The sequence below is a fragment of the Trachemys scripta genome, chromosome 7 (assembly GCF_013100865.1).
Source record: "Trachemys scripta elegans isolate TJP31775 chromosome 7, CAS_Tse_1.0, whole genome shotgun sequence".
In the NCBI taxonomy this organism is placed as follows: Eukaryota; Metazoa; Chordata; order Testudines; family Emydidae; genus Trachemys; species Trachemys scripta.
In genome coordinates this window covers 216,007-241,391 of record NC_048304.1, presented here as the reverse complement: position 1 = coordinate 241,391, position 25,385 = coordinate 216,007, and the positions used below count along the sequence as shown (strand labels likewise).

The window sequence follows — 25,385 nt, the reverse complement described above, 5'->3', positions numbered from 1 at the left end:
GGCCATTAATGCCTCTACAGGCTGCCCGAAGGACCCAAACATAAAATTCTGTGCTGTATCTCCAGCTCCCTGCAATGGGACAGAACTCACAACAGGGCAGTCAGGTGTCTATGCCCCTCTGCTATATCTCAGACCTATAGAAAGAGTGATTTAGGAATTAAAGGACCAGATATCTTGCAAGGTATCAATCATGCCACCAGCTCATTGCAGAGGGAACAGGGTTTAGAAAAAGCTCAGTGTTGGCCTAACTGTGCTTCCACTGAAATCACGGGCTAAACTCCCAACAACTTTATCAGGAGCAGAGTTAAGCCAATGTTGAATGCTGTGAGAAACCCCACCCTCCGTGAGGAAATATCCTCTGCCCTGTAACATCCAGCAGCACCTGCTACAAAACCCTGGTGGGAAGCTAATATCTGGGAATTGGGAGTATGAGATCTGCCAAAAAATTCCCACTGAGATTTGTGTGTCTCCAGATGGCTTGTTGCACACCTCCTCATCCACTCTATAGCGAAAATGCCTCCCTAGAAGCCCTGGTTCCAGCCTCTCCCTCACACAATATCATACAATATTCTACTCAGCCCCCCAGTCCCAGAAGCTCCTAAATGCTATACAACACAATATCACATATAAATCCACAGTCCCAGTTCCCTGCCCCCGACAATATATCACAGACCCACAGTCCCAGCTCCTCCCCCACAATATCACACACAGACCCACAGTCCAAGTTCCCTGCCCCCCACAATATCACACACAGACCCACATCCCAGCTCCTCCCCTACAATATCACACACAGACCCACAGTCCCAGCTCCCTGCCCCCCACAACATCACACACAGACCCATAGGGAGATTTCAAGGTACTTCTTGTGTGAAATGACTCAGCAGCGAAGGGGAAGTGAGCTAGGCATAATGGGAGCACCAATTAAATGTCACCTCTAATTGTTGCAGGAAGGGACCAGAAGGGGATAGGATTCGAGCGGCAGGAGTCAGAGGGCAGGAAGCTGGTGAGTAGATGCCAGTCCCTGGAGAGCTTTGAAAACCAGGGAAACAATTCAGAATAGGATTCAGAATAGGATTCAGGCAGGAAGGGGCCCAATGACAGGGGTGCCATGGCTCTGCTTCCTTGAGAAAGTGTCTGCTCACAGCGTTGCAGACCCAGTGACATTTAGAAAGTGATGATATAAGCCACCATAAAAAGGGGATTGTGCTTGACAAGACAGGAAGGGGTATTAAGGTTGGCTAAGGGCTCAGCATAGCCCAAGGCAAGGGGAGACAGAAGAATGACCACATGAGAAGCTGAAAAAGGGAAATGGGGGCAGAAAAAAGGGAGTTCAGTGTATAGCATGAACTTGGAGGAAGGAGGATCTGAATGAAGGATTCTTGCTCTGTCTCATCACTGTCTACAGCTGGGATCTCTTATTTCTGTTGCCTCCTCTTTGGTAGAGCTTCATGTCTGGACACCTACTGGATCTGTATCTGCTGCACAGCACATTGTCTCATTGTTACTACAGAGGGATTACGGAGCTCTATGACAGCCAAGAAAAGTTCTGTCCAGGAACCAGCCTGAAGACAGTGGGACTATTACTGAATCACTCACTCACCTCCGCAACATCAGCTTTGGGTTCTTGGCCACATACTGCTCAACGAGGTCATTCAAAAGAGTCTTTAGGATGTCAGTAAAGTACTCTAGCTTTCCATGCAATGAGACAGTGAGAAGGGATGCCACATAGGCCCGGTCCCTCGGAGAGAATGTGCGCTGGATTTCTAGAGTGTGGATAAACTAAAGAGAGAGAGGGAGAGAGAGTATTAAAGATGAACGAATGCTCTAATCTATTAAAATAGGGTAACCACAGCTATGGACTTTCCCAGTAGGAGGTGCTGTAGGAAGTGTTGTAGATATGGGGAAAATCCAGCTATTCCAGTCTCTTGCTTTTCATCAGGAGGCACTTTGAAGAATGCTGTAAGGGAGCTCACAGTCCCTTATGTCGCTCTTGGCAACAATTGCCTGTGAAATGGCACAAGAGCCAGTTACTGCAGGGAACTAAGGAAGGGATGTTACCTTGGTAAGGAAGAGTTTACTGTTGAGGAGGTTGGAGAGCTGCACCAAGCCCTGCTCCACTGTTTGCCGCCGACACTCGGGCACGTCCAGGCCCCTCTGCAGTGGTGACTCACGGTGTCCTGGAAAGAAAATACGTTCTGCGTAGGATCTGTAATCCAGGAAGGGGATTCCGGTACCAACAAGGTCACTGGTGAGATCCATCATCTCCGTCATCAGGTCTGAAAATAAGGGGAGCTTCTGTGTTACAAAGTTAGACCAAGAGAACGTGTGTCCCAGAGCGTGGAACATGGGGCTGTGAGCTGGGAGGTAACTAGATCTAATGGTATGGAATTGACAAAGGAAACAGACAAGCTAAATATCAGTGAGATGCTTCATCCTGTGGAATCCTCTCCAAAAGGAAGGAGTGGAAGCCCTGTCATGTGGGGCATTTAAAACTAGACTGTTCGGAGCACTGGCAAATGGTCTGTAGGGAGCTCTCCACCCCTGGCTCCTGGGGAGGGACTGGAAGGTCTGACAAGTTGTTATTCTTGTTTGCAGCTGAGGGCCATCTTATGGGTTCAAAGAAAGTAGAAAAAACTTTACCAAGCAAACTAGTGATTGCTAAAGGATGATGTTTGTTAAAGGATTGGCCTTGTGTTTAGTCAGGCTCAATGATAATTGGCGGTATCACAGGTCAGAGACAGTATTATACAGTCACTACAGCACCATGACTTTCATGTGTCTCATTGCTTTCCACCTCTAACTAGAAATCACAGTATTAGTCTCTCCTGTAGCTCCTAGTGTCCCCCCCCCCCCCAAAATGCTCCTTGCTGCTAGTGATAGAATTATAGTTTGTGGATAAAGGGGGACATTAATGATCCTATCTCTAGATTCTGATGTTCAAGATGAAGAACTGCAGAGATCAGTATGGGCCAAACTCTGTTCCCAGTTACACAAGTGCCACTCCACTGACCTCAAGGGCATGTGGGTAGCTGAGCAGAATTTGGCTGTAAACTTTAACACACTGACATGGGAAGGTGTATAATTGTTCACACAGAGGCAGCTACTGAGACAAGGGCCGTAGGGTCTGGGAGACATGGAAGGGCCAGAGATGGTTCCCCAACACCTCTATTTGCAGCTGCAGGAGAGGGAAGTTCTCTTACCTGTGAACTCTTTTTTGCATCTGTCCCGAACACTTGTTTCCAGATTTTCCAACTGGATTTGAACTTTCTTGTAATCCCTCAGAGCCTGTTTGCTCTTCCTCCTGTAATGGGAAGGATTGCTGGAGACCACCCAGCTGACTCACTGCAGATGGGATTTCCATCAGGCTGGGCTTAATTTAACACAATTTAGGTTTTGGTTTCTAAACTTCCCCATGTCTACACATCTCAGGGGAAAAGATGTTCCCCCAAACTGAGAAAAGGATGGGCCTTACCACATGTGCTAAAGAACGGAGGGCTGGCTGGGCAAAAGGAGCTAGCGCAGAGCTGGATCACAAGTTGGGCGTGAGGGGCCCATCCTCTTCAGAAGAATGGAGGAGCCTCTCCCTTTTGAGGCCTCAAACTCATCCTTGCTCCTCAAGAAGTGACAAAATTTCTGGCTAATAACTCCAGGCTGCTCCAGACCAACCTGCTAATAACAGCATCCTACACTGGAACTCCCAAGCTGACAACCTTTTTTAGACCAGATTATGTAATCACCTTCTGCACAGAAGCAACTCTCTGGTTTCCTGTTTCCAACTCTGTGTTGTGTCTTATATGGAGCAATCCTAAGAGCATCATTGGGGGCTTCCATACAATTCATCCATGCGTCTAACTAATTTTATCTGCAGCATTTTTTGGAAATTAATTTAGGGCCTGCCTTCTCTTTCCATCGGCTCCACCGGAAGATCTCAACTGTGGAGTTGGTAGTGGTGGCAAGGGAGGGCCCGTCATAGTAAATCCACGTGCCCCAAGAGGGAGCAAAATAGGGGAGGTATCTCTGAACACTGGATAGACCATAACACCCAAGAGCAGAGGCCAGTGGCATAAATCCTTTTGCAAACCCTCAGCGTACACAGGAAGGTGTGTCTGGGGGTTTACTTGCAACCTCTGAACTCCAGAGGCAAGTGGCCTTTCAGGTGGGAGCTCTGTCACCAAGGCCAAGTCTGCACCCTCTGAAGTCCAATGGGAAGGCTGCAGAGTCTCACTCAAAGTAAGGAAAATCGAGGGACTAACTTAGGTCCCAAATGTAGAGGCCTAGCTGTGCCCATTGAATGTTCCTGTTGAAGGTGATCAGGGTGCCAAAGGATCCTGCAGACCATCACTGAAGGTATATCTACGAAAGACTCCAAGGTGTGCTTGCAGCCCAGCTAGGCATACCCATGCTAGCTTTACGCTAGCTGGCATGCTAAAAATAGCAGCGACGAGGCAGTGGCACAGGTTTCAGCATGGGCAGTGCAAGACGCCCAGGCACCTGGGTACATACTCATGTTGCTGAAGCTTGTGCAGCCATGTCTTCACTGCTATTTTCAGCAATGCTAGCGAGATTGCAGTTAGCCTGGGTATGCCTTCCAGATCTGCAATCATCCCTCCAGAGGCAGCATAGACACACCCTCAGGCACTTCTCACCTGTAGATGAAGACAATGATCAGGACAATCAAAGCAACAAAGGAGGCTCCGACACCCAAGCCAATCTGGGCCTCCAGGGGGAAGGTGAGCTGGCTCTCTGTGTCATATTGCACTCTGCCCAGCAGGAAGTTCAAATTCCCCATCTGCACCTGCAGAAGAAATGCAAGCCTAGGCAAGATCAGAGCGTCAGACTCTCCTCATCCTGCAGACTGAGTCATGGACTCCAAGGGGAATGCTTGACTGTCTCGCCCTACCCCACACCACTATCAGCACCACAACAAGCACTTCCGTCTCCCCCTCTCCCCCATCAGTGACTCTGTGTTCCTCTTCCCCTCCCCCCACCAGTACCTCCATCTTCCCTTCCCCCCACCAGTACCTTCATCTTCGTTTTCCCCACCACCATCAGTGCTTCTGTCTCTTCCCCACCGGAACCTGTCTCCCCCCCACCTCTCCTCCCCCCACCTCCATTTCCCCCCTTTCCCCACCACCAGCGCCTCTGCAAAACAACAAGGAGTCTGGTGGCACCTTAAAGACTAACAGATTTATTTGGGCATAAGCTTTCGTGAGTAAAAACCTCCGAAGAAGTGAGGTTTTTACTCACGAAAGCTTATGCCCAAATAAATCTGTTAGTCTTTAAGGTGCCACCAGACTCCTTGTTGTTTTTGTAGATACAGACTAACATGGCTACCCCCTGATACTCTGCAAAATAAAAGACCCACAGCAGCAAGTCTCAAGGCATGGGTCAACTGACTCCGGCTCAAGCCATGGAGCAAAAAATAGCAGTGCTGAAACCCAGGGAAGGGGGAAAGGGTCTCAGAGCCCAGGGAAGGGGGAGCATAGAGCGAGCGCTGTCAGTTAACCCAGGCTCTGAGACTCATTGCTGTGGGGTTTTTTTGCTTTGTAGATTTCTGCCCTCACTGATTCAGTATTTACACTCCCACACCCACTGCTGTCTCTGCTGCTTAGTTGAGCTCTTACTGTAAACTCTGGGAGTGAGTCCGTTCCCTCCAGCTTTGTGCGATGTCGTGGAGCTGGCTGCTCGGATGGAGGTTCACAGTACAGATGATTCCTTGTCAGGGTTTTTACAACACAGACCCCTTCCCCAATCATGGCCACCACTTCCTCCTTGGAAATGGCCAAGTCTAGATTTTCCCCCTGGAATACAGGTGGAAAAGGATATAAAACCTGGGCCTCTCTGGGAAGGCAGCTCTGCATAACCCCTGGCTTTAGAGAGGCTGCATGGCAGTGGTGAGCTGGAGCCAGTTCGCACCGGTTCATGGGAACCGGTTGCTAAATTTGTCCCGCACGGGACAACCGGTTCTAAAAGGGCTTCTAAATTTAAAAACTGGTAAGTTGAAGTGACCCAGGAGCATAGCTGGAGGAGCGGCCGCTCCCCATGAGCACATTATCCAAAAGTGGCGCCTTAGGCTCCGACCCCGTGGGTGCTCCAGCTCCCCGCCCCACCCCCCAGCCCCAGCGCACCTCCGTTCCGCCTCCTCCCCTGAACGCTCCGCCCCGCTTCTTCCCCTTCCACCCGCTTCCCGCGAATCAGCTGTTCGCAAAGGAAGCCAGCGGCGGCTTTGCGCTCAGGCAGGTGGAGATGGAGTGGAGGTGAGCTGGGGTGGGGGGGCCGCCCGCGCCACAGCAGGTAACTCGTGGGTGGGTGGGTGTGTCTCTGTGTGTGTGTGTACAGAGGGGAAGCGCTCCCCACCCCAGCTCATCTCCGCTCCGCCTCCCTGGGCCTGAGCACGAAGCCACCGCTTGCTTGCTTCTCCGCCCTCCCAGGCTTAACGCGCGAACAGCTGATTCGCGGGAAGCGGGGGGGCTGTGAGCTCGGCCTGACCCAGTGCTCCAGGTGCTGCGCAGTGGCGGCATGGCCTGGCTCCAGCTGCGTGGCGCAGCTGTAGCGCCGCCAGCCACCTCCAGGCAGCGTGGTAAGGGGGCGGGAGGGGACGGGAGTGGGGGGGGTGGATAGCGGGCAGGGGAGTTCAGGGGGGTGGTCAGGGGTGGGGGGGGTGTTTAGGGGTCGGGGCAGTCAGAGGGCAGGGAACGGGGGGGGGTTGAATGGGGGTAAGGGGTCCTGGGGCAGCAGTCAGGAAGGAGGGGGGTTGGATGGGGCGTCGGGCAGGAGTTCCAGGGGTGGTCAGGGGATAGGAGAAGGGGTGGTTGGACGGGGCAGGGGTCCCGGGGGGCCATCAGGAATGAAAGGAGGGGTTGGATGGGGCGGCGGGGGGCAGTCAGGGGACAGGGAAGGGGGTTGGATGGGGCAGGGGTCCCAGGCGGGGGGTCAAGGAACGCGGGGGGTTGGATGGGGCAGAAGTCCCAGGGGGCGGGCCACGACCCCCTCGTGGGGTGAGGAGGGAACCGGTTGTTCAGATTTTGGCAGCTCACCACTGCTGCACGGGATTTAACAGGTCAACCACAACCGGGCAAGCTGAAAGTTCTACAAATGCCCTATTAACTCCCTCCCTAGTCTCACCAGGAAGTAAGCTTGCCATCTGGGAGCAGGCAGCATGAAACCCTAAGAAGATGAAGGTGCTATGCATGGACAGGCATCCTCTGCATTGGAGATTCTGGGAAACCAAATTTGCAGATATTCAACATAAGAAAAGGGCCTGTCAACGCGATACAGGACTAGCTGGAATCTCTGCTGGATAAAAAAAAAATCTCATCCATCATTATAGGATGTCACTGTTAAAAATTTGTGCCTAATTTCTAACTGGAATGGGTCTGGCTTCAGCTTCCATGATTTAGTTGGGGATTGGTCCTGCTTTGAGCAGGGGATTGGACTAGATACCTCCTGAGGTCTCTTCCAACCCTGAGAGTCTATGATTCCAGCCATTGGTTCTTTTTCTGTCTTTCTCTGCTAGATTAAGGAGCCCGTTAGTACTGGGTATTATTTCCCGGTGATGATATTTATAACTGTAGTCACGTCACCTCTCAAGCTTCTTTCTGATAAACAGGTAGAGCTCTTTAAGTCTCTCACTGCAATCTATTTTCTCGAGCCTTCTAATAATTTTTGTGGCTCTTCTCTGCACCTTCTCCATTTTTTCAACACCTTTTAAAATGTGGACATCAGAACTGGATGCAGTATTCCAATATCAATCTCACCAATGCCGTATACAGAGATAAAATCACCTCCCTCCTCCTACTCACTGCTCCTCTGTTTGTACGTCCAAGGATCACATTAGTCCTTTTTGCCCCAGCATTGCACTGGGAGCTCAGGTTCAATTCCTTGTTCACTGGGACTCTGAGATTCTTTCCAGAGACACTGCTTTCCAGGATACGGTCTTTGCATTTGGCTCTATTAAAATGTATTTCGTTTGAATGGGCCCAATTTACCAAGTGATCCAGATTGCTGTGTACGACTACCCTGGCCTCATCATTATTTAATACTCTGTCAATCTTTGCGTCAGCTGCAAATTTTATCAGTAGTGATTTTATATTTACTCTCCAATCACTGAAGAAAATGTTGAATAGCACCAGACTTAGTACAGACCCCTTGAAGAACATCACTCTAAAGTCTCCCATTCAATAATGATTCCTCATGACAATTACAATTCTTATGTGCGCTTTGTTGATATTGTATGGTGCTAATTTTTTAATCAGAATGTCATGGGGTATGAAGTCAAGTGCTGTAAAAAGTTTAAGTATATTACAGCTTTATCAACCAAACTTGTAATCTCGAAGAATGAAATCAGGTTTGTTTGATGAGACCTATATTCCATAAAATCATGTTGACTGGCACTAATTATATTCCTATCCTTTAATTGTTAATAAATTGAATCCCATATCAGCTTTTTCATTATTTTGTCCAGGACTGACATCAGCTTAACTGACCTATAGTTACCTGAATCATCCCATTTGCGCTTTTTGACTACTGGCACAACACTAGCACTCTTCAGTCTTTTGGAATTTCCCCACTATTCCAACATTCATTAAAAATTAACATCAGTGGGACAGAGATCTCCTCAGTCACTTCTTTTACAGTTCTTAAGTGCAAATTATCCAGGGCTGGTGGCTTAAACATGTTTATCCCTAGTAGATGTTGTTTACCATTTTCTTTAGTTACTAATGAACTGGAAAGTAGTTCAACATCTTCATGTGATATGAGTACATCATCCTGTTTCTTTCCAAATACAGAACAGACACATTTATTGAACACTCCTTTTCATACTCTGTATGCAGCTGGCCTCCTCACCCAGAGTCTTCGTCCAGACACAGTTTTATCCTACAAATGCAAAACCTCAAACACAAACAGTTCCTGAGCCCACCCTGGGCAATAGCTCCCAGTGGCTTTTCCCCTTTGCCTCTCTCAGAGCCTAATGCAGGAGTCTGCATCTCTCCTGCTGCTCTTCAGTCCTCCTCCAGACCATCTGTATGGAAGTTACCCTTCCACAGCACCTACCAGAGAAGCCAACTGCTCTTCTGCAGCTTCCACTACTAACTGAGCTCTCAGTAGGCACATCAGCCGGGCCTAAGAATTGAACAGGGCCACATGATCCCTAGCCAATCATAACCAACTGGGAGAGTAGCTGATCTGTCACAGGCGAAGTTGGGCACAACTCCCCTTCAAGGGCAAGCCGTCCCATGATAGCATCATTATTAACAGTTATACCATCTCCATCTAGTAGTGGGCCTATACCATTGCTAGGATTTTTTGTTCCTTATATATTTAAAAACCCTTTAATGTCCTTCATCTCGCCTGCCATAGATTCTTCCCTGATGTCTTTATCTTTCCTATCAATTTTCTACACTTCATAACTTCTAATTGCTATTGATTGCTGTCTATTTCCCCCTTTTCCATTTGTTCTATATTGCAGTTTTATTTCTAATTGCTCTCCTCGAGTCCCACAGAACCCTCTAGCAACAATGCAAGGCACTAACAAGCTATGCACACAGCACAGGGCTCTTTTTTGTTGCACTCCTTCCTCAGCTGTTGGGCCATTTCTCATTGTGTGTCAGATTGTATCTCCTTTAGGCTGTAGGCTGCTAAAAGCAGGGATTGCCCTTCTTACCATATGCCAGTGAAGTGCCATTAAGACCTATGGCACTGCCGGGATATCATAACAGTCCCAGGCCATCATCTAGGAAGTAGGTTTATGTGGTGTTTATTGAGATTTTGAGCTGGTTGTAGCCTTACCTCCACAGAGATGACACTTCCTGGCTTGTGCCGATATGGTTTGGCAGGGTCCTCAGCATTCAGAGGTTTCAGGATTGGATTAACTTCATAGGAGAAGGGTGTGGGATGCAAGGACTTGAAATCGAAGCTTAGATTATCCAGAATAAATTCCAGTTTGACCTGGACAATCCGCAACAGCAGGTTAATGGCCGGAGTTTTACACAGGACAAGGTAGGAGGAGTTAATGAGACACAGTTCTTCAAACTAGGAGCAGAAGGGAAGAGAGTCAGGAATCTGAAAGAATAAGTCAGCCTCTGTTCTAACACTGCTGCTCCCTTATGGCAGCCCATCATCAGGGTTTTGTGAAACAAGTCTAAAGCAGAGCACAGGAATCCCCTGCACTCACCCTGTCTAGGTGCCATCCCAGTCACCCATCCCAGATGCAGAGGACAAGTCTGAACTTTAAGGGACTCTCCAAGGTGATTTTAGTGGTCTCCCAACTCTTCAGGGCGGGGCATTCCCCATAGATTGCTCCTAGCTCTAGCATTCACAGCCCCATTGATCTGACAAAACGTGTTTATTTACTTTCGTGGCCAGCTGCAAAGCCTATTTGTTCACTGGGGTTTTCTGTGCTTCAGCTGCCTGGGAAGCTGCATACCCCTAGGAGCTGAGGATGCTGCCGCTTTGATTTATCAATGATTTTTGTTACTTTCGTTGCAATGTTTTTACATTTTGTAAACATGGGAAAAGATTAATATCTAAATATATCAGATAGTCTCTGTTCCCCCACTGGAATTCATAGCCACAGATAAAACCTGTCCAGAACGATGGGGAAATATGGCTTTCGATAAAGCATATGAATTGTCACAATGGAGCAGATCAATGGCCTGACCGGTCCTGCGTCCTGTTAGGTGACAGTCCAGGATGTACCTAGTATACCCAGAGAGATTCACCCCATGGCCACATGTGCTTTTTAAATGAGTATAATAATAATGCACCACCACCTATTTCAGAGAAAAGTGGCCACCCGATAATGCAATCTGCCAACTGTGCAATAGGATTCGGCAGGGGATGGGCAGAGGTCAGCATTTCAGAGGAAGTGGGGATGTGCACCAAGCACTCCATTGCTGCACATATTCTCACTAATGTAGAGCACACGTGCAGCAGTGGAGGTCCAGCTTGGTGTTGTGCTATGGCTGCCAGGCTGTTAAATGAAATCCTACTATGTTGGAGCCCCTACTGAGATGGACTCTATCCAGTCTAAGACACTAGAGCAGCTGCTCCACAGGGACTCTTCTTCTGGGGTAGTCATGATGGCAGGTGAGGTGCTGTAAATGGCAGGCAGAATTGTGGGTACAACAACTTCATTTAACTTTGATTTTGTTGTCATCTCTCTGTGTGGGGCAGGGCCTTGGTATTGCTAAGGCAGAGCCGTGCTAGGACAGGGTGCAGTCTGTTTTTGTGGGGGCACTGTGCAGACAGGTCTCACAATGTAATTGCAGATTTCCTCATGCCTTCTGCTGCTGTCATGTCACTTCTGTCTCCCACACTGGAAGTTTCTGCACAGGCTCTGGGGAGAGATGGGGATTTGGGAGCTGGAATTTTACAAAGTGGGGAGGGGGGTGTTAAACTTTGAGTTTGGAGGACAATGTTTCACCAAGGAAGACTTTTTGTTTCTCATGTTCACAGTTAGTTTGTAGGACCCAGGAAGGCTATAACAAGGGGCACAAGAGCCCCTGATATAGGTTGTCTCTGGCCATTAGGTCAGTAGCACTGACAGAGGCCTTCAGCCTCAATTCTATTGCATGCTTTGCCAGCACAAAGGTCAAGATACCTGCTGGATGCTGCACAGGGCATTCTGTGAGCACTCGGTTTCTGGCATGATCCTACGCCATCTCCCCAGCCCTCTCCGGCGGCGTTCTGATGGTGAAATCGTAATCCGGATCTTTGGATTTTGTACAACATCTAGGTTATGTCCATGAACTCGGATCACTCTCCCACCGCTGCAACACACAGAAGCAGTCAGAGTCACATATTTAGTCACCACATAACACCCCATGAGCTGTGACATCCCCGACCTATGGTTGGTGCCAACCTTTGTAGGGAATGCATCCATCCGATGGCTCAATGCACAAGTCTGGACTCACTCTACCCACATGCTCAGATACGAAGGTGATAAGTGCAGTAAAACTACTTAGACATCCATACAGACACAGTTAATGCTCCGGTATCTGCTGTGGGAATGTGTGAGCATGCATGCATGCGCAGCTCTCAGTATTCCTGATGCCCTGTGGGAAGAGTGGTGCACTTGCAATGCCAGGGGTGCATCTCTCAGTACCTGAGGAAGCTCTTGGCTGGCTCTGCAAAAGTGATATTGGGATCCAGAGTGTATTTGAAGAGGAAACCTTCTAATCTCCGTTCCGTGTGTCCATATTTGATAGTTACTGGAAGCTCCACAGACATGTTACTGGGGCTCGTCTGACACTGTAGCTGATTCTCCTGCATCTCAGAGAAACTAAGAGACACACAGAGGAGAGACCAATAAAGGGTTAACACAGCTATTGCAGAAACATCCTCTGAAATGCTGCGCCCTTCATTTTGCCGAAAGAGCTCCAAGCATCCCCCGAGCTTGTTCTCAGGTTTAACGCCCCACTTCTTAAAGGCCTTGTATTCCATCTACTACCCTTACAAACAGGAGCACTCAAGACAAAGTTCTGAGCTAGCCATCACTGCTGCTAGAGTGAATGGCTGAAGTGCTTTCTAGTGAGAAGCCTGGGCCAAACCTGAAGGGAATGGCGCATGGCACTTTGTTTACAGTTACAATCTGCAACTAGACAGCAGCTCTTACATGTGGCAAGGGAGGTCCCCAATTAGAACGCTGATCTCACTGGGGCGCCCAGTCAGCAGCTTGGAGCCTAGCAGGGTAAGGCAGGTTCCTCCAGCTTTAGGGCCTTGAGATGGAGCAACGGACTTCAGGTCTGGGTTCTGAATGGAAAGAAAAGAGAGAAATGAATGAATGAGAAACACTTAGCAAAATAAGTGAAGGAAAGACATAGTAGAGAGACCCTGATAGTGAGTTCCATGTGCTCTGAGACTGCAGCCTCCATGTTCTAACCACAGCTCTGCTGTGAAAGAATAGAAGCAGCAGAGAGGGGGATTAAGGTACCAATAGGAAACACTAACTGTGCACCAAAATCTCTCTACCGGTAATGAACAAAGATGGACACTGCAGGCTACAGAAATATCAGCCTCAGACATGAGCCTGAGATTAACTGTTTAAACAGACTGTAATAACAGTGAAAATCAAGTAAATATGCTGGATACAATCTAGTGGATTCTTTCTCCAAAACTGGATGTAACGTGGACGTGTACCCTTTGGAGATGATCTCCAAAACCCACTTGTCTGTAGTGATCGACTCCCAAACCCACGTGAAGTGGTAAAAGCGGTTGCCAAAGGGAGGAAGGAGGTGAATTGGTGCAGCTGCTAAGGATGAAAATCTTAATTCAGGCCCTCAACCAGCCAGTCAAAGTTGCTCCTTGGAGGAAGAAAGATGTGAGGTGGAAGGCTGAGAGGTGGATGGTTTCCTACTCTGGAATTTCTGTCTCTCTTGGTGTCATTCATACAGCCACTGGGATGTCAGGAATTGGGCAGGATGGGATCTTTGAACCATTTGGGACTTGGTAAACCTTCTCTTGTAGGCAGGTATACAGGTCCCAAGAGAATGCAAAATAGCCTTAGAGTCCTTTAACATGCACAGAGATTTGTCCGTGCTGTCTGCAAACAGTTTAGACCCATCAAAATGAAGGTCCTCTACCCTATTTTGGAAAGCCAGAGAGCTGGAGCCACGAAGCCCTTCTCATAACTACAGCAGTAGAGAAAGAATGGGCGGCAGTATCAAGGGAGGCTTGTAGAGATGTTCTGGCAAGTAGTTGACCCTCCACAATGACTGCCAGAATTGCTCTCTATGCTCTGCTGGTAGGCGATCAACAAAAGAGTTCAGTGTGCTGTAATTTACATGATTATATTTCACAATTAATGCCTGGTAGTAGGTGACTCTAAATTGTAAGGAGGCTGACAAATAAGACTTTCTACCAAGTACATCTAGATGCTTATGGTCTTTTTCATGGGACGTGGATTTAGCATAGTGCTGCCTTCCACGGAATATTTCTTATCCACTTCCTTGTAGATAGGTAGAATAATAGCTGAGGTGTGCAAGACAATCTTCACGTGGTCCAAAAGGGCCTTGTTGACAGGCAAAGCTATGTGGGCAGATGAGGGTGAATGAAGGATATCAAGCAACTTACAATGATATTCTTTAATCTCCTCAAGAGGGATCTGCAAGGAGTCAGCAATTCTCTTGATCAGATCCTGGAGCTGTTTAAAATCATCTGCTAAGGATGGAGGAGGAGGCATGACTGCTTCATCCAGAGATGAAGAGGAGATGTTGGCTGGAGGAGATACCTCTTCATCAGCTCTAGCTTCCTGCTCCTCAAAGGTTTCTTTTTGAGGATCAGATCTACTAGAGAGAGCAGGCAATGATGGTTGCTTATCTTTGCAATGGGTGATGCTCAAAGCCCTGGAAAGTTGTTGGTGAGAAGTGCCCAAGGGTCCCAGTATGGCCCAGGAGGAGGTGCATAAGGCATAGGAGGGGGCATCCATGGGTGCTCACACCAGCAAGGTAGTGGCTGCGACCTTGTGCCACGAGTGGTCACAGCCTCATCAGAGACTTCTGGAAAGGAGGCCTCTATACAGGTGAGGAGGAGAGCCCTAAATCAATATTTGGGATACCAAGGTAAGGCCTTCATCAGAATCCTCTTCCTCAAACTCACTATGGAATGGTGGAGTGCTTGGAGAAATCTGAGGTGAAACCGTCGGTACCAGGTGACCCTCTAGCAATCTTGATGTCCTCGGTACTGAAAATACATCAGAGAGGAGGAGTGGAGAATCGGGCACCTCAGATATACCCAGGTCCTGGGGACAACAAAACTCCTGCAGTACCGAGCATACTATCACTACCAAATCCATGATCTGCACCAAGGTAATAGTGGTCAAGGGAGCTGATGGTACCATAAGTCTCAGCCACTCCAAGGGAAATGCAGTCAGAGCCCGAGTGGGCTTCTTTGGTACCAAGGAAGCAGAGGAGCTCCTCTTGCCCCCTTGGTCCACTAACGGTACCCGATGGTCTCTCTGGGCCCAAGACTTTGCCATATTTCAGTCTAGCAGTGCCCTGAGTACCTGAGGAACTAGCAGCCTTGTGTGTACCTGACTGGAGTGCGGATGGTGCTAAAGTAGCTGAAGACTCGGCTTTTCCTAGGTAGACTCTCTACCCGGTGAATTTGAGGCACAGTCTTGGGAAGACTTAGGAGAGAGTCTTGTGTCTTCCTCTTAGATGCCCTGGAGGAGTGCTCAGAGATAGTGGAGGCAGGTGGTTTGCTCGCAGACTGGTGTATGCGCGGGAGGAGGGTAGCGGGAGGGGGATGACAGACACAGTCCCCCTGGGCCTGGGTCAGAAGTCGGGGAGGAGACGAAGTTTGACCTCCCTGTCTTTTCTAGCACTAGATTTCAATGCCAGACAGACGTTAAACTTCTGGGCAATGTGAGATTTCCTAAGGCAACAGATGCACCAGGAGCGCCCATCACTTACTGGGATTGCCTCCGGGCATGACAGACAACATTTGAAACTGGCAGAACCGGACATAGCCTCCCAGTGAACAAGAAACACCTTGTATACTAACTAATATCTATCTAAAAGGGCAGAAAACTCTTGCCTGGAGTCATGATGCAGCGAGTCTTTAAATTTTGCCATAGAGTCCCACATATTGTTATCATACCTCCCACGCACAGCTTGCTGGTTAGAGATACGAAGCTGTAATCCGCCCATTGAATAAATTTTTCTGCCAGACAAGCCTAGCTTCTTTGAGTTGTTTTGTTTGGGGGTAGCGCTTGCCTGGCCTTGTCTGTCTGTCTCTCATTGGCTGCGAGGGACCCCGGAAGAAAGGTGAGAATGTAAGTATTTGTACCCCTTGGCCGGCATGAAGTATTTCTTCTCTGCCTTCTTTGAAGTGGGAGGGAGAGAAGATGGGGTCTGCCACAGGGCTCTGACCGGATCCATAATGATCTTGTTGATGGGTAGGACCACTTTAGATGGGGCTGCTGCAGCCAAGATGTCAATGAGACTATGCGAAGACTCCTTGAGTACCTCAATCTCTAGTCTGCAGTTAGAAGGTACCCTCTTTAGAAGATCTTGATGGGCTCTAAAGTCATCTTGTGGCAGCAAGCCACTCACCCCAAGATGGCTTCATCTGGGGAGGAAGAGCAAGAGGTTTGAACTGGAGGTGAAGCTTCCTCCTCTTCTTGTGCCCCTATTACGTCCTGCGGGCCCACGTCTTTCAGTGGGATGGCAGTCCCAGTTCCGAAGGAAATCCTCATGGATTCCAAGCCACTGGACTTGTATCGGCCATTGTCCTCCTGGTCAGGTGCCAGTGGCGTGACCTACACCAGGTTCTGAAGGGATATAGGATGGGTACTGGCAGCAGCTGTCAGGATGGGCGTAGCGTTCCACCTCAGACTCTGAAGAAGAGACCTCCTGAGATAACCCTGGGGGACCAATACCCCTCACTTCCGCTGGTCGGTGCTACGAGTCCAGGAACCAGTACCATATTGGGGATGACCTCATAGATCAGTGTTTCCCAAACTTGGGACGCTGTTTGTGTAGGGAAAGCCCCTGGCGGGCCAGGACTGTTTGTTTACCTGTAGCATCTGGAGGTCCAGCCGATTGCGGCTCCCACTGGCCGTGGTTCGCTGCTCCAGACCAATGGGAGCTGCTAGAAGTGGCGGCCAGTACATCCCTCGGCCCATGCCGCTTCCAGCAGCTCCCATTGGCCTGGAGCAGCGAACCGCGGCCAGTGGGAGCCACGATCGGCCGGATCTGCGGACGCGGCAGGTAAACAAACCGGCCCAGCCCGCCAGGGGCTTTCCCTACACAAGTGACGTCCCAAGTTTGGGAAACACTGTCATAGATGATAGAAGGGCCAGCCTGTCTCTGGCTGGTACTGTGGGCCCCGGCACCAGGTAAGAGCTCAGGGCCACATGTCCCCTTCTGCTCGTCGTGCTCATCGGAGCCAGTGGTTGCAACACTGGGGTCAGTGGTACTGGGAGTGATAGTAAGTCCCTGGCCACTGCAAAGGCATCCAGGGTGGAAGGCATTGTGATCCCGCTAGTGCTGTGATGACTTCCTGGTGTCAGTAGCGGGTCCCACACTGGCCTCAATGACCCACGGGGTGGAGTCAATGGTGCTCCTGGAACTGGTACTATTCAATATTTTCATTAATGACTTAGATAATGGATGGAAAGTATGCTTATAAAATCTGCAGATGACACAAAGCTGGGAGGGATAGCAAGCACTTTGTAGGACAAGTTTAAAATTCAAAATGACTTTGACAAATTGGAGAGCTGGTCTGAATTCAACAAGATGAAATTCAATAAAGACAAGTGCAAAGTACTTCACTTAGGAAACTAAAAAAATCAAAGGCAGTTACAAAATGGGGAAACTGTCTAGGTGGTAATACTGCTGAAAAGGAACTGGGAGCTATAATGGACCACAAACTCAATATGAGTCAATAATGTGATGCAGCTGCAAAAAAGGCTAATACAATTCTGGGGTGTATTAACAGGAGTGTTGTATGTAGGACACAGGAGGTAACTGTCCCACTCTATTCAGCACTAGTGAGGCCCAGTTGGAGTACTGTGTCCAATTCTGGGCACCACAGTTTAAGAAAGACGTGGACAAATTGGAAAGAGTCCAGAGGAGAGCAACAATAATGATAAAAGGCTTAGAAAACCTGACCTATTAGAAAAAGTTAAAAAAAAAAAACACAACTGGGCATGTTTAGTCTTTAGAAAAGAAGACTGAGGAATAAATTGATAACAGTCTTCCAATATGTTAAGGGTCGTTATAAAGAGGACAGCAATCAATTGTTCTCCAGGTCCACTTAGCATGACAAGAAGTAATGGGCTTAATCTGCAGCAAGGGCAATTTAGGTTAGATATTAAGCTCTAGAACAGTCGTCCAGGGGAGGTTGTGGCAGCTTTTAAAAACAAAATTGACAAACACCCGTTAGGGATGGTCTAGGTTTATTTGGTCCTGCCACAGCGCAGGGCACTGGACTTGATGCCTTCTTGAGGTCCCTTCCACCCCTATATTTTTATGATTCTATGACCTACACAACTCCCACTCTCCAAGAGAATCTGTGAGCAGAGAATAGCAGTGCAGCTGCAGTCTTACAGAAGCAGTATGAGAAGGGTTTGAACTGAGATGTTACCTGATAGGCAAATATGTGCCCAGAAACTCCATGTCCTCCTCCAGGTACTTCCACTGCAATGTGCCCAGATCTCTCAGCCCAGCTTCCACCGGTGATGCACACAATACTGCAGGGAAATCAGAGAACAATGTCACTCTTGAGGTGACCTTTTGGGGCGCAATGCAGACCAGTGAGAGGTTGCGTCACTGCTTGTCCTGTAACCCTGGGTGCCTTAAAATGCTCTGCTGCTGCAGCTCCTGGCCTGCATGCTCCCAGATAGCCTCGAAGCATGCACGGAGTGTCTTGTTGCTGAGCAGTCCAGCAGCCTGCTCGTTACACCATAGCCACACGTTGGTCTCCATTAGTCTAGATTTAAACATTTTATTAGCGTGAATGTTTAAAATGAAATAGACACGAGTTAAGAGGCAAGGTACTGTACATCTGGGATTACAGGTGTCGGTTGCAAGGGTGAAGAGATACATACATATCACATAACCGGCATAGACCCAGATTGGGGTGCAAGCGTTTTTAAAGTGTCAGTGGATAAGTGGGCTCGGGTACGTCACCCATGGAATGAATAAGGAGTCCAAGTCAGTATCGGTGTAGCGGATAAGTACATGGGTGGGGTGCGTCCCTTGGTCTGTCAGGGAAGGAAGTGGGTTATTTCCCTGGTCAGCGGTCTCGGTTACTCAGTGTGGTATTGATGGTGTCCTGTGATGTGTTCCGTATAAATGTCTCTGGACCACCTGATGGTGTCGGACACCATGACCTGTCTCATGAGCCGGGCGTAGCGTCAACCGACTCCGCACGCTCTCAGAACCGGCTCGTTGTGGGGGTCCCAGGAGTCCAGGGCTCCCACGATCAGGGCGTGTATCTGGACCTCATAGCCCTGGGCTCTCAGGGTCTTGGCCAGCGGGGTGTACTTCGACGTCTTCCATGCTCGGGCCTCGTGGAGGGCCGGTAGCCGGTTTTCAAAAGGCACCGCAACGTCTACCATGAGGACCTTCTTCTTTTCTGCATCTGTCACGACGATGTCGGGTCGCAGTCTGCTGTCTGTCCTGGGGATGGCTGAGTCGAGGGTGATCTTCCCCAGGGACGGTGGGATGGCTTTCACCAGCCGGTTTTGGATGGTGTTATGGAGGTGCCGCCAGGCTCCGGAGTGCTGTTTGCATCCGCACAGGACGTGGAGCAGGGTCTCATTTGCATAGCCGCACTTCCTGCAGCGCTTGTTACTTCTCACCAACTGACCCCAACACACACCCCAGATCTGAATTTCCCCAAAACCATCTGCCCTGAAATGTCCAGCCTTCTGCTGGACTGAAGTCTGTTGCTCCTTTAAAGAGAGAAAAGCACAGTAGCTTGTTGCCTTAACTGGAGTTAACAATCACTTCAATTAAAAAAAAGCTGGGTTGGTTTAGATCAAAAATAAAACATGTTTATTAACAAAAGAGACAGGTTTTAAGTGAATTCAAATACAAGGGATAAAGAAAAATAGTTACATGCAAATAAAAGTAAGATACACTTTCTAGTGGCTGAAACTTAACTCATCATGGTACAGCTGGGTTCAAGGTAGATTTCTTATAATTTTTTTTCTTTCCAGCCATGGCTGACTCTCTCTCAGTCAGGCTCTTCCACAACTGTACAAGGTGCTTGTTTTCATTGTGTTCCCAGGTGAAAGATCTTTGCTAAAGCAGGTTTTTCATTTATATTCAGTTCCCAGAGTCTTCAACCCCCTTGGTTGAAAGACTCATCTGGCCCCTTGTATCTGTCCAATGATGGATGCCAAGATGGCTTCTTCTCTCGGCTTATATCTTCCCAAAGTGACTGCTTATTTCAATACAGTCAAGTGATGAATCATTTTGGCATTCAACCATTAAATCAATGAGGTGGATGCCTCATTTTCTCCTTCCACACAACAAATCATGTTACCATAGCTTCCCTGCTGTGATAGGCTTTTAAACCTATTTATGTGAACCAGCTGTTTTACTATGAGGTCTTTTAACATGATACATACCTTCATTCACCTCTTCTATCACTTCAGATGGTCCCTCCCATGAGTTTTGCATTTTGTATTTTTTCACAGTGCTTAGCACTAACACCAAGTCCCTTATTTCAAAAGAACGTTTTCAAATATGTTCATCATACCACACCTTTTGTTTGTACTGGCTGTCTCTGAGGTTAGTTTCAACCATCTCCATCATGTCTTTTAACTACTTCCTGAATCTCTGCACATATTCAGTTACCGGTTCTCCCACTGCCTCAGAGTCCACTTCCCAGGAGTCCCTGATGAGATCTGGGGGTCCTCTCACTTTCCCTCTGTATAGAAGGTCAAATGAGGCAAATACTGTGGGTTCCAGGGGAACCACCCTATAAGCGAACAGGATGACATTTCATCCCAATCATTGGCTCTCTTGTTTGCGTACATTCCCAGTGTTGATTTCAGTGCCCCATGGAACCTTTCCACCCAACCATTTGTCTCTGGATGATATGGGGTGGTGTTTAGTTGTTTCACTCCACACAACTTCCATAATTCACTGAATAGCTGGGACATGAAATTTGACTCAATCCGATCAAGTCTCTTCAGGGAAACCCATTTTGCTGAAAATAGTGAAAAGGGCTTTTGCTACAGAGTCAGCCTCTATGTTAGTTACAGCAACTACTTTGGCAAAATCCACTAACACCTGGATATATTTTTTGCCCTTTGGGTAAGATGTGGCATAGGGCCCACAGTGTCCATTTCTACCCCATAAAATGATTGCTGTATCACAGGTAAGGGGTGTAGGACTTTTTGGGGTCCTGCAGGTCTTTTTCTTCACAAGATCTACAAAAGTCTCCCACATCAGTCTATATTCCTGGCCAGTAAAAATTCTTCTTTAACCTATTGTAAGTTCTCAGTGCCTCCAAGTGACCAGCAAAAGTGCAGTTGTGGGCTAGCAACATTAAATCCCCACAGTGCTGGGCAGGCACAATTAGTTGCTTGTAAGGTTTCCCAGGACTTTCATCCTTTCCACATTGCCCTTCACTGGGGTCCCCTGTAGGACCTGTCCCCTTATAGAACCTAGAGGGAGATCTGTCCTTTGTTCATCTGCAAAATACTGCCAGCTGACAACAGGGTTAGCTTCTTCAGTAACAGGGCTTAACTCCTCCCGTTAGCTCTGAGAGCACGTTTTCTTCTACTACACAGGAGTATGAGGAGTACTTGTGGCACCTTAGAGACTAACCCACCTTAATTGATTAGTCTTGTTAGAGTTGGTATGGCAACACCCATTTTATCATGTTCTCTGTGTGTGTGTGTATATATATATATATATCTTCCTACTGTATTTTCCATTGCATGCAGCCGATGAAGTGGGTTTTAGCCCACGAAAGCTTATGCCCAAATAAATTTGTTAGTCTCTAAGGGTATGTCTACACTACGAAATTAGGTGAATTTTAAGAAATCGATTTTATACAGTCGATTGCATATGTCCATACTAAGCGTATTAAGTCGGAGGACTGCGTCCTCAATACCATGACTAGCATCGACTTTCGGAGTGTTGCACTGTGGTAACTATCCCACAGTTCCCGCAGTCTCCGCTGCCCATTGACATTCTGGGTTAAGCTCCAAATGCCTGATGGGGCAAAAACGTTGTCGCGGGTGGTTTTGGATACATATCGTCAGTCACCCCTGCCTCCGTGAAAGCAACGGCAGACAATCGTTTCACACCTTTTTTCCTGGGTTACCCGTGCAGATGCCATACCAAGCAAGCATGGAGCCCGCTCAGCTCACTGTCACCGCTGCTGTTGTGGGCAAGTCTACTGTGGGGACTGTTGTCATCCAAGTAGCCAATGCGATCACTGACGTTCTGTTATCAAGGGTAGTGACTCTGTGAAATGTGCGGGCCTTTTTAGATTTTAGGTGCATCATATTCCTGTCCTTTGTCGCTGGTGAAGAAGTCTTGCAGCCGTACATTCCAGTCCGGTCGGCGCTGTAACACCCCATAGCACTTCTGTGGTTGACACATATAACAGCTCCAGGGCTCTTGCTCTTTTGCCTTGGCCGAGGTACCTTGCCCTACCAGGACCTCCAAGCCTTAGACACAGAAGCACCTACAGCAGCTGACATTGCTACACAGCAGCAGCTCCTTGCCTTCACAGCAGACGGTGCAGTAGGACTGCTAACCGTCGTCATCCACTGCTTCCACTGCAACTCTGCTCTCCTGCTCCCCAGCGACGAGCTCGGGGGATCCGTTCTGGTCCTCCTGGGTGCTGCTGGCAGCAGACGGTGCAATAGGACTGGTAATCGTCCTCGTCGAACATGTAGCTTGGCTGGGGGTTCTGGGAACATCTTCCCTGCCCGGCTCCTAGCAACCTCCAGGGTATGGTGTACGGCTCCATCACTTCCCCTGCAACTCTGCTCTCCTGCTCCCCAGCGGCGAGCTGCTTGCTGTGTGCTCCATATTATCTGTGAGAGTAAGGGGGAGACATTTATGGTGGGGTGGGAGGTTGAGGCAAATCACCTGGCGTCCGATTTTGAGCAGCCAGACATCAGGGCGATTAGAAGAGCACAGCAAGGCGCGCTGCGCATCAGAGAGGCTTTGAAAACCATGACTTTCATGACTAGCCAGGCTTCAGTGTGACAGTTGTGTGTGTTTCTCTTTGATGCAAACCCGCCACCTTTGTTTTTAATTCCCTGTAAGCCAACCACCCTCCCCCCTTCGAAATAAAGTAACTATTGTTTTGAATTCATGCATTCTTTCTTTATTTATTATAAAAAAAAAAGGGTAGTGACTCTGTGAAATGTGCGGGCCTTTTTAGATTTTAGGTGATAAAAAATGAGATAACAGATAAGGTAGCCCGAGTGGGGTCGGGGAGGAGGGAAGGACAAGGCCACATTGCTTATTGTAGCCACACTAAAAATCAAACTGTTTGAATGACAGCCTTCTGTTGCTTGGGCCATCCTCTGGAGTGGAGTGGCTGGGTGCCTGGAGCCTCCCCCCCCCCGCTTTCTTGGGTATCTGGGTGAGGAGGCTATGGCATATGGGGAGGAGGGTAGGCGGTTATACAGTGGATGCAGCGGGGGTCTGTGCTCTTGTTGGCTTTCCTGCAGCTCCAACGGATGCTTCATCATGTCCGTTTGCTCCCCCAACAGACGCTTCATCATGTCCGTTTGCTCCCCCATTAGCCTCAGCATCGTGTCCTGCCTCCGCTCTTCACGCTCACTTAATTCTTTCCTGGCCTCTGCCACTGAATGCCTCCATGCATTAAGCTGTGCCCTATCAGTGCGGTAGGATGGCACGAGCTCGGAAAACATGTAATTGCGAGTGCGTTTTTTTCACCTTCTAATCTGCAATAACCTCAGGGACGGAGATGATAGGGGTTGCGTAGAAACATTCTGCGCTCTATGATTCTGGGGGGACTGCATGGTCACCTGTGCTGCTGAGTTCGCCACGCTGACCAAACAGGAAATGAAATTCAAAAGTTTCCATGGCTTTTCCTGTGTACCTGGCTAGTGCATCGGAATTCAAAGTGCTGTCCAAAGCGGTCACAATGGAGCACTCTGGGATAGCTCCCGGAGGCTAATACCATTGATTTGTGTCCGCACTACCCCAAATTCGACCCAGCAAAGTCGATTTTAGCACTACTCCCCTCGCTAGGGAAGAGTACAGAATTTGATTTTAAGAGCCCTTTAGGTCGACGGAACGGGGTTAGTTGTGTGGACGCATTCATTTTTAAATGGACCTAATGCGGCTAAATTTAACCTAACCCCGTAGTGTAGACTAGGCCTAAGATGCCACAAGTACTCCTCGTTCTTTTTGCTGATACAGACTAACACTGCTACCACTCTGAGTCAGGAGAGTGAATGCACACTGCTTTCTTCTGCTGAAACAGAGGTAGAAGTATATTCTTCTCCCACCACAGTAGTTTCTGTGTTTTCACCATCTTGTCTGGGATTACAGAACAATATTCCTTTTTACTATGGGTTACAACATGAACAGTCTGAGTCATGGTTAAGTCGTCAGTCCCCACCAGTATTTCCATAGTAATGCAATTCAACATCCCAACTTTTAAGATACCTTCTGTGCCTTCCCATCCAAATGCACTAGAGACAAATGTGCAGGAATTTAAGATCTTTCCAACACCGAAATGTCACTCTCTCGGACCAGGCTTTCCCTGACCAGAGAAATCTGAGCCCCACCGTCACTCCGTATTAGGCAATCTCAACTTTAATAAATTCCAAGTCCACCACATCTGGGTCAGACCTCACAGATTTAATCAGGGGCCTCAAGGCTCCTTGGTTAATGACAAATGCATTAATATGGGTTATGGCTTAGATTCTTTTAGTTTAAGGCAATTATTTCTCATGTGCTGAGTGGAATTACACTGGTAGCATGTTCTTGGACCATTCTCCTAATAGGGGGTCTGTGATGGTGATTTCTAAGAGGAGATGAATTCTGGGGAGGTAAATTCCTGGCTCACAACCACCCTCTCTCTTCCCATGGACAAAATGGGGCCCTACACTTAACACTGGGCTTCTGCCTTTCCCTCTGTGGTTTGCACTCACTGGATGCACTGACTTGTACAGAGGAATCAGGCAACCCTACCAACGAGGGGGGGAGTCGTGCTACAATCCCCAACCTAAGTATAAGGCCTCTTGGCAAGACATTACTAAATGCTGCACAGAGTCATCCATTCTCTGATAACATGCAAGTGCACCTCCTGCCCTGTGAGCCCTTAGACTGGTGCTGGAGCTACGGCTGACAGCAGGAGTTCCCATGGCCACTTCCCAGAGGATCCTACTCGACTCCCAGGGGTAAGGGAGCTGCTGACATGGGACAGAAGCAATGTAATTGTAACAGTCCTTGCCATGATAAGAGGTTACTCAGACATTCTGCTTTGCTCTATGCTCCACCTCCCATGTCCATTCAGTTCTTCTCCCTCCCCTGCCCATGTGTCCCAGATGCCTGCTCCCTTGCTATCCTCCTGTGTTTACTGCCATACTCCCTGGTTCGTTTCTGCCTGCTCCCTTGATTGTGCTTCCCAGCAGCCCTGCTCCTCTGCACTTGTTTCCCTGTGGCCTAGGCCTCCTCTCACCTGCCTGTGTTGCCCAGACACATTCTTATGGCCCCCTTCCTTCACCTGGTCCCCTAGACATACTATCCAGCTACCTGAGTCTCTTCTCTCATGGACATTCCTATCCCATTTCTGGCTCCAGTCTCTGAAGGCAGATCTTGTTTCCCTTCCTCCTCCTCCTTTAAAGATGCCTCTAGAAATCTTTAGACTCTGGTTTGTGATGAAGAGCCTTGACACAAGGACCAGGTGCCAGCATCATGTGC

At 48.5% G+C, this 25,385-nt stretch overlaps 1 protein-coding gene across 12 annotated transcripts in view; it reads right to left on the bottom strand.

The window, feature by feature from the left end:
- PLXNB1 (plexin B1) overlaps positions 1-25,385 on the bottom strand; it is a 211,514-nt gene that overhangs the window by 34,660 nt on the left and 151,469 nt on the right. For all 12 annotated transcript variants that reach the window (XR_004646473.1, XM_034775817.1, XM_034775825.1 and 9 more), the window contains 10 exons: positions 18,091-18,196; positions 12,617-12,753; positions 12,107-12,283; positions 11,603-11,771; positions 9,790-10,032; positions 5,625-5,801; positions 4,647-4,795; positions 3,201-3,301; positions 2,059-2,276; positions 1,601-1,779 (listed from right to left, as the gene is read on the bottom strand). Coding sequence is in view for 11 of the 12 variants with exons in the window: in XM_034775817.1 (XP_034631708.1) it covers positions 1,601-1,779; positions 2,059-2,276; positions 3,201-3,301; positions 4,647-4,795; positions 5,625-5,801; positions 9,790-10,032; positions 11,603-11,771; positions 12,107-12,283; positions 12,617-12,753; positions 18,091-18,196 (1,656 nt within the window). In the remaining variant the exon portion in view is untranslated. The remainder of the gene's footprint in view (positions 1-1,600; positions 1,780-2,058; positions 2,277-3,200; positions 3,302-4,646; positions 4,796-5,624; positions 5,802-9,789; positions 10,033-11,602; positions 11,772-12,106; positions 12,284-12,616; positions 12,754-18,090; positions 18,197-25,385) is intronic.